General features: G+C 42.0%; 2 protein-coding genes and 1 long non-coding RNA gene across 5 annotated transcripts in view; 2 read left to right on the top strand and 1 right to left on the bottom strand.

Annotated features, from left to right (window-relative positions):
* The window catches only part of LOC112080467 (cell adhesion molecule CEACAM5-like), a 92153-nt gene extending 77447 nt beyond the window's left edge, over window positions 1-14706 (top strand). Inside the window, exons 7-9 of one of the 3 annotated variants that reach the window (XM_070442594.1) lie at window positions 9385-9660; window positions 9909-10160; window positions 14636-14706. In XM_070442594.1, coding sequence (XP_070298695.1) covers window positions 9385-9660; window positions 9909-10160; window positions 14636-14691 — 584 coding nt within the window. In that variant the 3' untranslated portion in view covers window positions 14692-14706. Of the gene's footprint in view, window positions 1-7141; window positions 7182-9384; window positions 9661-9908; window positions 10161-10320; window positions 10360-14635 lie in introns of those variants that run through there. The other 2 variants (XM_070442595.1, XM_070442596.1) reach the window with 2 other exon arrangements.
* The window catches only part of LOC139027432 (uncharacterized), an 84619-nt gene that overhangs the window by 55910 nt on the left and 11905 nt on the right, over window positions 1-16804 (bottom strand). The window lies entirely within an intron of this gene.
* Window positions 15831-16804, top strand: part of LOC112080471 (cell adhesion molecule CEACAM5-like) — a 12440-nt gene continuing 11466 nt past the window's right edge. Inside the window, exon 1 of the mRNA XM_070442600.1 lies at window positions 15831-15938. The gene's annotated coding sequence lies outside the window, so the exon portion shown is untranslated. The remainder of the gene's footprint in view (window positions 15939-16804) is intronic.

Genomic DNA, 16804 nt, shown 5'->3' with positions numbered 1-16804 from the left:
AGAGTTTGAGACTGGCCATGCTTAGCCAGTCATGGGGAATAATACTTGTGTGGCTTTCAACAACGTCACTGTCAAAACAGCACTGTCTCCAGGATGCTCACCATCATTGGTAAGACAGAAGAGACATCAAACTGTTTAACTTGTACATGTAGATATAGGCCTTTCAACATACATACAGTGATTGTGATTTTAGTCAATATTATTGTGACACTGATGTTTTTTCACAGAACCAGTAAATGCCATGGTGAAGTCATGGGTGCAGCCAGTAGCAGACTAATGTTTACTCTGACCTGTGAGACCATGGAACCATTTACTCCATTCACTGGATGAGGAACGGCTGGCTCTGTATGCTGACAACATAACAGACTTCTCTATGACAACAATACACTGACCTTCAACTCCGTCCGCATTCTGACAAAGGAGACTATCAGTGTTCTGCTTCAACTAATGAGCAACATGACAGCCCAAATACAGACTGATCGTCAACTGTGAGTAGTTGTTATGGCCCAAAACCAAACTTGATATGTGAAAATGTAATTCTAAATTTGAACTTTAATGAGGGTAAATGTGGAATTTATGAAATGGAGTTGAGGTAAGTTTGGATCCACTTCTGAACCAATGTAATAAGCCAGGGGATGGATGGGTATTAATGGGGTCAGACCAAGCAAGCACAATAATGTCAGTTCTAATAGCTAATCTCATTCAATATCTTCATTATATTGTGTTTCCCAGATGGTCCAGAGAGACTGTTATCATGAGTCTGGATACAGCGATGACAGACACATCGTGACCTTAACTGCTCAGCCTCCTTCAGCTCTCTGCACTTCAGCTGGTTCTTCAATGGGTCCAGTGGCGATGCTCAGAGTATGAGACTGGCCACTGACCTTAGCCAGTCATGGGAGTACACCTGTGTGCCTTCACAACGTCACTTGCAGAAACAGCACTGTCTCAAGTTGCTCACTGTCGTTTGGGAGTCAGTAACTGTACTTAATATCAAGGACTATAAGTTTCTTTAATTGTTGTTCTGTTGGTTTTAGACAGTATTTGTGCTGTTGAACCTACAGTATAATTAGATGGAAGTTGAGATATAAAGTTTTTGAAAACCTTTCATCTGCTTTCCACAGCACCTGTGGACCATGACCATTGTGAAAGTCATTGGAGTCCAACAATACTGAATGAGAGATTCTCTCTGACCTGCGACACAGTGGAACGGTTTATCCATTCATGGATGAGGAACGCTGGCTTCTGTATGCTGACAACAGAACAGACTTCTCTATGAAACAATACACTGACTTCAACTCGCTCCAGCATTCTGACAAGGGAGACTATCAGTGTTCTGCCTCCACATCTTCAGCAACATGACCAGCCAGAATACAAACTGATCGTCAACTGTGAGTAGGCATTAACAAGTTCACTTGACCCATGGCTGAGGTGGAATCTTTTTGAACATCCTTTATAAATATTGTGTTGGAGTCAATGTGATGGTTTGGATCTCACCTCTTAAATCATCTGACATATGTTGATAACCTTTGACTTCTGGCAATGACAGACGTTGGATTTAACTCAAATGTGTCATACTCATTCCACAGAAGTTGAGTTTTTCGATCCTCCTTGAACTTGCTTGATGTATTAGGTCCTTATTAGTAAGAAATCCCAAACCTGTTGTCTAGTCTCAATTGAAGGAAAAACTAAAACCAGCAGACATAGGAATCCATGGAATTAATTTGATGCCACTGGTCTAACTGATTGTCTATTGTATCATAGATGGACCAGAGATGCCTTTAATAACAGGCAGCTTTAGGAGAACAGGACACAGTTTCAACTGCTCAGCCTCTTCAGCCTCTCTGCATTCAGCTGGTTTCTTCAATGGCTTCCAGTGCGACTGACTCAGTGTATGAGACTGGCCACTGACTTAGCCAGTCATGGGAATACATCTGTGTGGCCTTCAACAACATCACTTGCAGAAACAGCACTGTCTCTAAGATACTCACATGTGGTGAGTCAGTAACTGTACTTAAAATAAGTGACTAAAAGTGTATTTACTTTGTTCATTTGGTTTAGACACAGTATACGTACTGTTGAACTACAGAATAATAAAATGGAAGTTGAGATAAAGTGTGAAAAAACATTTGATCTGCTCCACAGCACCTGTAACATGACAACGTGAAAGTCAATGAAGCCCAGCAAATACTGAACAGAGATTTCTTCTGACCTGTGACACCGCTGGACGGTTTACTCCATTTGGATGAAGAACGGCTGGCCTCTGTATGCTGAAACAGAACAGACTTTCTCTATGAACAACAATACACTGACATTCAACTCCGTCCAGCATTCTGACAAGGAGACTATCAGTGTTCTGCTTCCAACCCTCAGCAACATGACCAGCAACTATAGACTGATCGTGAACTGTGAGTAGTTATTAACAAGTTCAACTTTGACCCATGGCTTGAGGTGGAATCTTTTTAACTTCCTTTATAATTTTGAGTAAAGTCATGTGATGGTTTGGATCTCACCTTATTACCATCTGAAAATGTTGATGACTTTGACCTTCTGGCCAATGAAAGATGTTGCGTTTAACTCACATGTTGTCAAACTCATTCCAAAAGGAACGACTGTCAGTGGTTTTTTTTCAAACCTAACTTGAACTTGATATACATTTTAACGTCCCTTATTAGTAAGGAACTCCCAAACCTGGTTGTCTAGGTTCAATTGAAGGAAAACAAAAACCAGAGACACTAGGAATCCATGGAAGGAATTTGACACACCTGGTCTAACTGATTGTCTTTTGTATCATAGATGGACCGGAGATGCTATTATAACAGGACCAGCATTAGGAGAAACAGGAACAGCGTGATCTCAACTGCTCAGCCTCCCTCAGCTCTCTGCCACTTCAGCTGGTTCTTCAATGGGTCCCAGATGGCGACTGCTCAGAGTATGAGACTGGCCCACTGACTTAGCAGTCATGGGAGTAACCTGTGTGGCTTCAACAACGTCATTGCAGAAACAGCACTGTCTCCAAGTTGCTCACTGTCGTTGGTGAGTCAGTAAGCTACTTAATATCAAGGACTATAAGTTTCTTTAATTTGTGTTCTGTTGGTTTTTAGACAGTATTTGTGCTGTTGAACTACAGTAAATAGATGGAAGTTGAGATATAAAGTTATGAAAAACCTTTCATCTGCTTTCCACAGCACTGTGACCATGACCATTGTGAAGTCATGAGTCAACCAATACTGAATGAGAAGATTCTCTCTGACCTGCGACACAGTTGGAACGGTTTACTCATTCACTGGATGAGGAACGGCTGGCTTCTGTATGCTGCAACAGAACAGACTTCTCTATGAACAACAATACATGAGCTTCAACTCCGTCCAGCATTCTGACAACGGAGACTATCAGTGTTTCTGCTCCAACATCTTCAGCAACATGAAGCCCAGAATACAACTGATCGTCAACTGTGAGTAGGCATTAAAAGTTCAACTTGGACCCCATGGCCTGAGGTGGAATTTTTTTGAACATCCTTTATAAATATTGTTTTGGAGTCAATGTGATGGTTTGGATCTCACTCTTAAATATCTGACATATGTTGATAACCTTTGACTTCTGGCAATGACAGACGTTGGATTTAACTCAAATGTGTCATACTCATTCCACAGAAGGTTGAGTTTTTCGATCCTCCCTTGAACTTGCTTGATGTATTAAAGGTCCCTTATTAGTAAGGAAATCCCAAACCTGCTGTCTAGGTTCAATTGAAAGGAAAAAACTAAAACAGCAGACACTAGGAATCCATGGATAATTTGATGCACTGGTCTAACTGATTGTCTATTGTATCATAGATGGACCAGAGATGCTTTAATACAGACAGCTTTAGGAGAACACAGGACACAGCGTGTCCTTCAACTGCTCAGCTCCTCTCAGCCTTCTGCCACTTAGCTGGTTCTTCAATGGCTCCCAGGTGGCGACTGACTCAGTGTATGAGCTGGCCACTGACCTTAGCCAGTCATGGGAATACATCTGTGTGGCTTCAACAACATCACTTGCAGAAACAGCACTGTTCTAGATACTCACATTGTTGGTGAGTCAGTAACTGCTACTTAATCAAGTGACTAAAAGTGTATTTACTTTGTTTCATTTGTTTTAGACACAGTATACGTGCTGTTGAACCTACAGAATAATAAAATGGAAGTTGAGATAAAAGTGCTGAAAAAACATTTGATCTGCTTCACAGCACTGTAACCATGACCAACGGTGAAAGTCAATGAAGCCCAGCAAACTGAACCAGAGATTCTCTCTGACCTGTGACACCGCTGGAACGGTTTACTCATTCACTGGATGAAGAACGGCTGGCTCTGTATGCTGACAACAGAACAGACTTCTCTATGAAAAACAATACACTGACTTCAACTCCGTCCAGCATTCTGATAACGGAGACTATAGTGTTCTGCTTCAACCCCTCAGCAACATGCAGCCCAAACTATAGACTGATCGTGAACTGTGAGTAGTTATTAACAAGTTCAACTTTGACCCATGGCCTGAGGTGGAATCTTTTAAACTTCCTTTATAATTATTGTAGTAAAGTCATGTGATGGTTTGGATCTCACCTCTATTACATCTGACAAATGTTGATGACTTTTGACTTCTGGCCAATGAAAGATATTGCGTTTAACTCAATGTGTCAAACTCATTCCACAAAGGGACGACTGTCAGTGGTTTTTCAACCTACTTGAACTTGAATATACATTTTAAGTCCCTTATTAGTAAGGAACTCCCCAAACCTGTTTAGGTCTCAATTGAAAGGAAAAAACAAAACCAGAAGACACTAGGAACTCCATGGAAGGAATTTGACACACCTGGTCTAACTGATTGTCTTTTGTATCATAGATGGACCGGAGATGCCTATTATAAAGGACCAGCATTAGGAGAAACAGGACACAGGTGACTTCAACTGCTCAGCCTCCTTCAGCCTCTCTGCCACTTCAGCTGGTTCTTCATGGCTCCCAGGTGGCGACTGCTGCTAGAGTATGAGACTGCCCTGACCTTAGCCAGTCATGGGGAGTACACCTGTGTGGCTTCAACAACGTCATTGCAGAAACAGCACTGTCTCCAAGTTGCTCACTGTCGTTGGTGAGTCAGTAACTGCTACTTAATATCAAGGGACTATAAGTTTCTTTAATTTGTGTTCTGTTGGTTTTAAGACAGTATTTGTGCTGTTGAACCTACAGTATAATTAGATGAAGTTGAGATATAAAGTTATGAAAAAACCCTTTCATCTGCTTTCCACAGCATTGTGACCATGACCATTGTGAAAGTCATTGGAGTCCAACCAATACTGAATGAGAGATTCTCTCTGACCTGCGACACAGCTGGAACGGTTTACTCCATTCATTGGATGAGGAACGGCTGGCTTCTGTATGCTGACAACAGAAACAGACTTCTCTATGAACAACAATACACTGAGCTTCAACTCCGTCCAGCATTCTGACAACGGAGACTATCAGTGTTCTGCTTCAACCCCTCTCAGCAACATGACCAGCCAGATACAAACTGATCGTCAACTGTGAGTAGGCATTAACAAGTTCAACTTGAACCCCATGGCCTGAGGTGGAATCTTTTGAACATCCTTTATAAATATTGTGTTGGAGTCAATGTGATGGTTTGATCTCACCTCTTAAATCATCTGACATATGTTGATAACCTTTGACTTCTGGACAATGACAGACGTTGGATTTAACTCAAATGTGTCATACTCATTCCACAGAAGGTTGAGTTTTTCGATCCTCCCTTGAACTTGCTTGATGTATTAAGGTCCTTATTAGTAAGGAAATCCCCAAACCTGGTTGTCAGGTTCAATTGAAAGGAAAACTAAAAACCAGCAGACACTAGGAACTCCATGGAATTAATTTGATGCACCTGGTCTAACTGATTGTCTATTGTATCATAGATGAGCCGGAGATGCCTTTAATAACAGGACCAGCTTTAGGAGAAACAGGACACAGCGTGACCTTCAACTGCTCAGCCTCCTCTCAGCCTCTCTGCCACTTCAGCTGTTCTTCAATGGCTCCAGGTGCGACTGCTCAGTGTATGAGACTGGCCACTGACCTAGCCAGTCATGGGGAATACATCTGTGTGGCTTCAACAACATCACTTGCTAGAAACAGCACTGTCTCTAAGATACTCAATTGTTGGTGAGTCAGTAACTGCTACTTAAATCAGTGACTAAAAGGTGTATTTACTTTGTTTCATTTGGTTTTAGACACAGTTACGTGCTGTTGAAACTACAGAATAATAAATGGAAGTTGAGATAAAAGTGCTGAAAAAACATTTGATCTGCTTCCACAGCACCTGTAACATGACAACGTGAAAGTCAATGAAGCCCAGCAAATACTGAACCAGAGATTCTTCTGACCTGTGACACCGCTGGAACGGTTTACTCCATTCACTGGATGAAGAACGCTGGCTCTGTATGCTGACAACAGAACAGACTTCTCTATGAACAACAATACCTGACATTCAACTTCGTCAGCATTTGACAACGGAGCCTACAGTGTTCTGCTTCCAACCCCCTCAGCAACATGACCAGCCCAAACTATAGACTGATCGTGAACTGTGAGTAGTTATTAACAAGTTCCAATTTGACCCTGGCCTGAGTGGAATCTTTTTAAATTCCTTTATAGTTATGTAGTTAAAAGTCAATGTGATGGTTTTGGATGCTTCACCTCTATTACCATCTGCAAATGTTGCTGACCTTTGACCTTTCTGGCCAATGAAAGATATTGCGTTTAACTCCACTGTGTCAAACTCATTCCACAAAGGGACGATGTCAGTGGGGTTTTTCAACCTAACTTAATTGAATATACATTTTAACGTCCCTTATTAGTAAGGAACTACCAAACCTGGTTGTCTAGGTCTCAATTGAAAGGAAAAAACAAAAACGCAGAAAGACACTAGGAAGCTCCTGGAAGGATTTGAAACAGGTCTAACTGATTGTCTTTTTGTATCATAGATGGACCGGAGATGCGCTATTATAAACAGGAGCCAGCATTAGGAAGAAACAGGACAAGCGTGACCTTCGCTCTCAAGCCTCCTCTCAGCCTCTCTGCCTTTCAGTGGTTTCTTCAATGGGTCCCAGGTGGAGACTGGCTAGTAGTATGAGACTGGCCCACTGACCTTAGCCAGTCATGGGAGTAACCTTGGTGGCTTCAACAACATCATTGCAGAACAGCAGCTGTCTCAAGTTGCTCACTGTCGTTGGTGAGTCAGTAAAACTGCTACTTTAATATCAAGGGACTCATAAGTTTCTTTATTTGGTGTTCTGTTGGTTTTAGACAGTATTATTGTGCTGTTTTGACCTACAGAATATAAAATGGAAGTTGAGATATTAAAGAGTTATGAAAACACTTTCATCTGCTTTCACAGCACCTGTGACCAATGACCATTGTGAAGGTCATTGAGTCCAACCAATACTGAATGGAGAGATTCTCTCTGACCTGCGACAACAGCTGGAAACGGTTTTACTCATTCATTGGATGAGGAACGGCTGGCTTCTGTGTGCGACAACAGAACAGACTTCTCTTGAACAACAATACACTGACTTCACTCCGTCCAGCATTCCTGACAACGGAGACTATCAGTGTTTCTGCTTCCAACCGCTCAACAACATGACAGCAGAATACAAACTGATCGTCAACTGTGAGTAGGCATTAACAAGTTCAACTTTGACCCCATGGCCTGAGGTGGAATCTTTTTTTGAACATCTTTATAAATATTGTGTTGGAGTCAATGTGATGGTTTGGGATTCTCACTCTTAAATCACTCTGACATATGTTTGATAACGTTGACTTCTGGCCATGACAGACGCGTTGGATTTAACTCAAATGTGTCATACTCATTCCAAGAAGGTTGAGTTTTTCGATCCCTCCTTGACTTGCTTGATGTATTAAGGTCGCCTTATTATAAGGAAATCCAAACCTGGCTGTCTAGGTGCTCAATTGAAGGAAAACTAAAACCAGCAGACACTAGGAACTCCATGGAAATTAATTGATGCGCCTGGTCTAACTGATTGTCTATTTAATTAGATGGAGCGGAGATGCCTTTAATAAACAGGACCAGCTTTAGGAGAAACAGGAACAGCGTGACGCTTCAACTGCTCAGCCTCCTCTCAGATTGTGGGTAAGGCAACATTCATCGTTACGAAATGTCATATAGTTGGTAGTGAATATTTGATTATTGATGGTTATGAATACAATGTTATATCATGGTATTTTTTACCACCAATCGAGTGAAGTTCTCCTCTTCTTTTTACCATAGAGCCGATATCAGCGGTGTCGTTGAACCGTGATGGGAATCTACCGATACTGGATCAGTCCTTCACTCTGCGGTGTGAGGTGACTGGACCTGTAGACTACATTCACTGGCTGATGAACGGCCAGCTCATCTCCCTAAACAACAGAACATTCTTCTCTACGGRSAACAACACAATGGTTATSAACCCAATCCAGTTTTCTGACAATGGAGAATATCTATGTGAGGCCTTTAATGCTGTTAGCAACCTGACCAGCATGACATACAAGCTTGTGGTGAACTGTGAGTATTACAAGAGCTGGTAGTCTTTGTCTGATAAAACCAATTCAATGGCCTTGTAGTTAGAGTTTCCGCCCTGAGATATGAAGGTTGGGAGCTTGATCCTTGGACGAGTCATAACAACGACTGTAAAAATGGGACCCAATGTGTCTATACTTGGCAAGCAGCATTAAGGAGATAGATTGGGGGGTAAGGGCCTGTGATAGACTAGCGTCCTGTCCAGGGGATGTACTTGTAAATCAAGCTGCAACACGCTACAGAAACAGGAGATACTGAAGGCTCCTGCTCCTATCAGCTCCTTCTCCAACCCTAACCCTAACCCTAACCCTAACCCAACTCACACAAGCCAAGGATTGTGGAAGGCTGCTTACTTACTAATCTTTGTCAAAATAGTCAAACCATAAGATTAACCATACTGCCTTGTGTTTAACAGTTGGACCAGAGAGACCTGGTATATCTAGTCCGGATATAGCAATGACAGGACACATCGTGACCTTCAACTGCTCAGCCTCCTCTCAGCCTCCCAGCCAGTTCAGCTGGTTTTTCAATGGCTCCCAGGTGGCGACTGGCTCAGAGTTTGAGACTGGCCCACTGACCTTAGCCAGTCATGGGGAATATACTTGTGTGGCTTTCAACAACGTCACTGTCAAAAACAGCACTGTCTCCAGGATGCTCACCATCATTGGTAAGACAGAAGAGACATCCAAACTGTTTAACTTGTACATGTAGATATAGGCCATCCAACATACAGTGATTGTGATTGTGATTGTAGTCAATATTATTGTGACACTGATGTTTTCTTCACAGAACCAGTAACCATGGCCATGGTGAAAGTCATGGGTGCCCAGCCAATAGCAGACTACATGTTTGTTCTGACCTGTGAGACCACTGGAACCATTTACTCCATTCACTGGATGAGGAACGGCTGGCCTCTGTATGCTGACAACATAACAGACTTCTCTATGAACAACAATACACTGACCTTCAACTCCGTCCAGCATTCTGACAAAGGAGACTATCAGTGTTCTGCCTTCAACCTAATGAGCAACATGACCAGCCCAGAATACAGACTGATCGTCAACTGTGAGTAGTTGTTATGGCCCAAAACCAAACTTGATATGTGAAAATGTAATTCTAAATTTGAACTTTAATGAGGGTAATGTGGAATTTATAGAAATGGAGTTGAGGTAAGTTTGGATCCCACTTCTGACACCAATGTAATAAAGCCAAGGGGATGGATGGGTATTAATGGGGTCAGACCAAGCAAGCACAATAATGTCAGTTCTAATAGCTAATCTCATTCAATATCTTCATTATATTGTGTTTCCCAGATGGTCCAGAGAGACCTGTTATCATGAGTCTGGATACAGCGATGACAGGACACATCGTGACCTTCAACTGCTCAGCCTCCTCTCAGCCTCTCTGCCACTTCAGCTGGTTCTTCAATGGGTCCCAGGTGGCGACTGGCTCAGAGTATGAGACTGGCCCACTGACCTTAGCCAGTCATGGGGAGTACACCTGTGTGGCCTTCAACAACGTCACTTGCAGAAACAGCACTGTCTCCAAGTTGCTCACTGTCGTTGGTGAGTCAGTAACTGCTACTTAATATCAAGGGACTATAAGTTTCTTTAATTTGTGTTCTGTTGGTTTTAGACAGTATTTGTGCTGTTGAACCTACAGTATAATTAGATGGAAGTTGAGATATAAAGTTGTTTTGAAAACTTTCATCTGTCTTTCGCACAGCACCTGTGACCATGACCATCTTGTGAAAGTCATTGGAGTTGCAACCAATACTGAATGAAGAGACTTCTCTCTGACCTGCGACACGCTGGAACCGGTTTACTTCATTCACTGGATGAGGAACGGCTGGCTTTGTATGTTGACAACAGAAAAGACTTCTCTATGAACAACAATACACTGAGGCTTCAACCGTCCAGCATTCTGACAACGAGACTATCAGTTGTTCTGCCTGCCAACATTTCAGCAACTGAACCAGCCCAGAATACAAATGATCGTCAACTGTGAGTAGGCATTAACAAGTTCAACCTGGACCCATGGCTGGAGGTGGCAACTTTTTGACATTCCTTTATAAATATTGTGTTGGCAGTCAATGTGGTAAATTGTATTTTTTGTTAATTGGTTTTGGGGTTATGTTTTTTGAATTTTTTTTTGGTTTGGGATTCACCTCTTAAATCTCTGACATATGTTGATAACCTTTTGACCTTCTGGCCAATGACAGACGTTGGATTTAACTCAATGTGTCAACTCATTCCAACAGAAGGTTTGAGTTTTTTCGATCTCCTTGAACTTGCTGATGTTATTAAGGTTCCTTATTAGTAAGGAAAATCCCAACCTGGTTGTCTTAGGTCCTCAATTGAAAGGAAAACTAAAAACCAGCAGACACTAGGCAACTGCCATGGAATTTAATTTGATGCACCTGGTCTACTGATGTCTTATTGTATCATAGATGGACAGAGATTGCCTTTAATAAAGGACCAGCTTTAAGGAGAAAACAGGACACAGCGTGACCTTCATACTGCCTCAGCTCCTTCTAGCCTCTCTGCCACTTCAGGCTGGTTTTCTTCAATGGCTCCCAGGTTGGCGACTGATCAGTGTAATGAGACTGGGCCCACTGACCTTAGCCAGTCTGGGAATACATCTGTGTGGCCTTCAACAACGATGCACTTGGGCAGAAGCAGCACTGTCTGCTAGATACTCAACATTGTTGTGAGTCAGAACTGCTACTTAAACTCAAGTGGACTAAAGTGTTTTAACTTTGTTTCATTTTGGTTTAGACAGCATACTACTGTGAACCTACAAAATATAAAATTGGAAGTCTGAGATAAAAGTGCTGAAAAAAACATTTGATTGCTTCCACAGCACCCTGTAACCATGACAAGTGAAAGTATGACCAGCAAATACTGAACTAAGATTTCTCTGACTTGTGACACGCGCTGGAAACGTTTTAGCTTCATTCAACTGGATGAGAACGGATGGCCTCCTGTATGGCTGACAACAGAACAGACTTCTCTATGAACAACAATTACGACTGGACATTCAACTCGTCAGCATTCTGACAACGGAGATACAGTGTTCTGCTTCCACCCCCTCAGAACATGACCAGCCCACCTAATAGACTGATCCGTGAACTGTGGTAGTTATTTAACAAGTTCAACTTGGACCCATGGCTTGAGTGGAATCTTTTTAAACTTGCTTTATAATTATTGTAGTAAAGTCAATGTGATGGTTTTGGATCTCACCTCTATTACCATCGACAAATGTTGATGACTTTGACGCTACTGGCATGAAAGATGTTTGCGTTTAACCTCACATGTGTCAACTCATTCCACAAAGGGACGACTTGCCAGTGGGTTTTCAAACCTAACTGAACCTTGATATACATTTTTAACGTCTTATTAGTAAGGAACTCCCCAACCTGGTTGCCTAGGTCTCAATTGAAAAGGAAAAAACAAAAACAAGAATGCACTAGGAACTCCATGGAAGGGAATTTGACACCTGTCTACTGATTGTCTTTTGCTCATAGATGGACCGGAGATCCTATTATAACAGGACAGCATTAGGAGAAACAGGACACAGGTGACCTTTCAACTGCTCAGCTCTCTCAGCCTCTCTGCCCATTCAGCTGGGTTCTTCCATGGGTCACGTGGCGACTGGCTCAGAGTATGGAGACGGCCCATGACCTTAGCCAGTCATGGGGGTAACCTGTGTGCCTTCAACAACGCCACTTGCAGAAACAGCATGTCTCCAAGTTGCTCATGTCGTTGTGTGAGTCCAGTAAACTGCTATTAATTATCAAGGGACTTAAGTTTCTTTATTTGTGTTTTGTTGGTTTTAGACAGTATGTTGTGCTGTTGAACGTAAAGTATAGATTAGATGGAAGTTGAGATATAAAGTTATTGAATAACTTTCATGCTGCTTTCACACGCCTGTGACCATGACATTGTGAAAGTCATTTGGGTCCAACCAATACTGATGAAGAGATTGCTCTCTGATGCTTGCGACCAGTGGAACGGTTTACTTCCATTTCCCTGGATGAGGAACGGCTGGCTTTTGTATGCTGACAACAGAACAGACTTCTCTATGACACAACATACAGCTGGCTTCAACTCGTCAGCATTCTGACAACGGAGACTATCAGTGTTCTGCCTCCAACATCTTCAGCAACAGTGACAGAGAATAAAACTGATCGTAACTGTGAGTAGGCATTAACCAGTTCTAATTGGACCCATGGCTGAGGTGGAATCTTTTTGAATCCTTTATAAATATTGTTGTGGAACCAACGTCAATGTGATGGTTTGGAATATTCCTTTAAATCATCTGAGCTATGTTGATAACCTTTGACTTCTGGCATGACAGACGTTGGATTTACTCAAAAGTGGTCATACTCATTGTCCCAAGGTTGAGTTTTTCGATTCCTTGAACTGCTTGATGTATTAAGGTCCCTTATTAGTAAGGAAATCCGAACCTGGCTGTCTAGGTCTCAATTGAAAGGAAAAACTAAAACAGAGACACTAGGAATCATTGGAATTTATTTGGATGCCGCTGGTCTAACTGATTGTCTATTGTATCATAGATGGTCCAGAGATGCCTTACTAACAGGACGCACGCTTTGTAGGAGAACAGGACCACAGCGTGACCTTCCAACTGTCAGCTCTCTCAGCCTCTCTGCCTTCAGCTGGTTCTTCAATGGCTGCCCAGGTGGCGACTGATCAGTGTATGAGACTGGCCACTGACCTTAAGCCAGTCATGGGGAATACATTGTGTGGCGCATTCAACACTATCCTTGCAGAACCACTGTCTCTAAGATACTCAACATTGTTGTGAGTCAGTAACTTGGCTACTTATAAATCAAGTGACTAAAAGTGTATTTACTTTGTTTATTTGGTTTTAGAAAGTATACGTGCCTGTTGAACTACAGAATATAATGGAAGTTGAAGATAAAAGTGCTGAAAAAACTTTTGATCTGCTTCCAAGACTGTAACATGACACACGTGAAAGTAATGAAGCCGCAAATACTGAACCAGAGATTCTTCTACTGTGTGACACGCTGGAAGGGTTTACTCATTCACATGGATGCGAAAGAACGGCTGGCTCTGTAATGCTGACGAACGAACAGACTTTCTATGAACACATAACTGATTTTCAACTCGTCCAGACTTCTGATACGGAGACTATCAGTGTTCTGCTTCCACCCCTCTAGCAAATGACAGCCAACTAAATAGATGAATTGTGAACTGTGAGTGTTTTCAACAGTTCAACTTTGACGCCCATGGCTATTGAGGTGGAATCTTTTTAAACTTCCTTTATAATTATTGTAGTAAAGTCAATGTGATGGTTTTGGATCTCACCTCTATATACGATCTGACAAATGTTGATGACTTTGTACTTCCTGGCCAATGAAAGAATAGTTTGCGTTTAACTAGCACATGTGTCAAATCATTCAAAGGGACGACTGTCAGGTGGGTTTTCACAAACCTAACTTGAACTGATATACATTTTAGAACGTCCTTAATAGTAAGAACTCCCAAACTGGTTGTCTAGGTTCAATTGCAAAGGAAAAAACAAAACTCAGAAGACATAGGATCCAGTGGAAGGAATTTGACACACCTGGTCTAACTGATGTCTTTGGTATGATGATGGACGGAGATGCCTAATTATAACGGAACCAGCATTAGGAGAAACAGGACACAGCGTGACCTTCAACTGCTCAGCTCTCTCAGCTCTTCTGCCATATTCTAGCTGGTTCTTCAATGGTCCGGTGGCGACTGGTGCAGATATGAGCCTGGCCCACTGACCTTTTAGCAGTCATGGGGAGTAACTGTGTGGCTTCAACAACGTCACTTGCGAAACAGCATGTCTGCCAGTTGCTCACTTTCGTTGGTGAGTCAGTAACTGCTACTTAGATTCAGGGACTATAAGGTTTCTTTACATTTGTGTTCTGTTGGTTTTTTAGACAGTATTTGTGCTGTTGAACCTAAGTATAATTAGATGGAGTTGAGATTTAAAGTTATGAAAACCTTTCATCTGCTTTCCACAGCACCTGTGACCATGACCAATTGTGAGAAGTCATTGGAGTCCAACAATACTGAATGAGAGATTCTCTCTGACCTGCGACACAGCTGGAAGGTTTTACTCATTCACTGGATGAGGAACGGCTGGCTTCTTGTATGGCTGACAAAGACGAGCTTCTCTATGCAAAATACACTGACCTTCTACTCGTAGCATTCTGACACGGAGACTTATAGTGGTTTGGCTTACCTTCAGCACATGACAGCCAGAATACAAACTGATGTCAAGTGAGTAGGCATTCAAGTTCAACTTGCAGCCATGGCATGAGGTGGAATTTTTTTTGTTTTGAACATCCTTTATAAATATTGTGTTTGGAGTCAAATGTGATGGTTTTGGATCTCACCTTTACATCATCTGATATGTTGATAACTTTGACCTTCTGGACCAATGAACAGAGACGTTTGGATTTTAACTCAAATTGTCATACTCATATCCACAGAAGGTTGAGTTTTTCCTCGTTCTTGAACTTGCTTGGATGTATTAGGTCCTAATTAGAGGAAATCCAAACCTGGTCTGTCTAAGGTCTAATTGAAAGGAAAAAATAAAAAAGCAGACACTACGGAACTCCAATGGATTAATTTGATGCACCTGGTTAACTGAATTTCTATTGTATCATAGATGGACCGAGATGCTTTAATAACAGGACGTTTAAGGAGAAACAGGACACAGCGTGAACCTTCAACTGCTCAGCCTCCTCTCAGCCTCTCGCCATCAGCTGGTTCTTCAATGGCTCCCAGGTGGCGACTGCTCAGTGTATGAGACTGGCCACTGACCTTAGCCAGTCATGGGGTACACTGTGTGGCGTTCAACAACTCACTTGCAGAAAAGCACTGTCTCTAAAGATCTCACTTGTTGGTGAGTCAGTAACTGCTACTTAAAATCAAGTGATAAAAGTGTATTTAATTTGTTCATTGTTTTAGACACGTATACGTGCTCTTGAACTACAGATAATAGAATGGAAGTTGAGATAAAAGTGCTGAAAAAACATTTGATCTGCTTCCACAGCACTGTACCATGACATAGTGAAAGTCAATGAGCCCAGCAAATACTGAACAGAGATTTCTCTGACCTGTGACACGCTGGAACGGTTTACTCCATTCACTGGATGAAACGGCTGGCCTCTGTTATGCTGAACAGAACAGACTTCTCTATGAACAAACAATACACTGAACTTCAATCTGTCCGCATTTTCTGACAACGGAGACTATCAGTGTTCTGCTTCCAACCCCTCAGCAACATGACCAGCCCAAACTAAAGACTGATCGTGAACTGTGAGTAGTTATTACAGTTCAAACTTTGACCCATGGCCTGAGGTGGAATTTTTTAAACTTCTTTATGTTAATTTTGTAGTAAGTCAATGTGATGGTTTGGATCTCACCTCTATTACATCTGACAAATGTTGATTGACTTTGACGGGTTCTGGCAAAATGAAATAGATTGCGTTTAAACTACAATGTGTCAAACTCATTCCACAGGGACGACTGTGTCAGTTGGGTTTCAAACCCTACTGATCTTAGGTGATACATTTAGAAACTTCCTTAATAATATGTAAGAAGCTCCCAAATGGTATGTCTTAGAATCCGCAATCTAAGACATATTAAAAATCATTTGAAGACCCTTAGACCTTCTGCCATGGAACTATTATGACAGTCATGTGTCTAACTGATTGTCTTTTGTTCATAGATGGACGAGATGCCTATATACAGGACGCAGCATTAGGAGAAACAGGAACAACGTGACCTTCACTGCTCAGGCCCTCCTCTCAGCCTCTCTGCCACTTCACTGGTTCTTCAATGGGTCCAGGTGGCGACTGGCTCAGAGTATGAGACTGGCCCACTGACCTTACCAGTCATGGGGAGTACACCTGTGTGGCTTCAAACAACATCACTTGCAGAAACAGCACTGTCTCCAGTTGCTTCACTGTCGTTGGTGAGGTCAGTAACTGCTACTTAATATAAGGGACTATAAGTTTGCTTTAATCTGTGTTCTGTGGTTTTAGACATGTATTTTGTGGCTGTTGAACCTACAGAATAATAAATGGATGGAAGTTGAGATATGAATAGTTTTTGAAAACCCTTTCATCTGCCTTTCCACAGCACTGTTGACCATGACCATTGTGAAGGTCAATTGGAGTCAA

Source organism: Salvelinus sp. IW2-2015, unplaced genomic scaffold (assembly GCF_002910315.2).
Source record: "Salvelinus sp. IW2-2015 unplaced genomic scaffold, ASM291031v2 Un_scaffold16327, whole genome shotgun sequence".
NCBI classification, from domain to species: Eukaryota; Metazoa; Chordata; class Actinopteri; order Salmoniformes; family Salmonidae; genus Salvelinus; species Salvelinus sp. IW2-2015.
The sequence above is the reverse complement of the archived record's forward strand: the minus strand, read 5'-3'. Positions and strand labels throughout refer to the sequence as shown.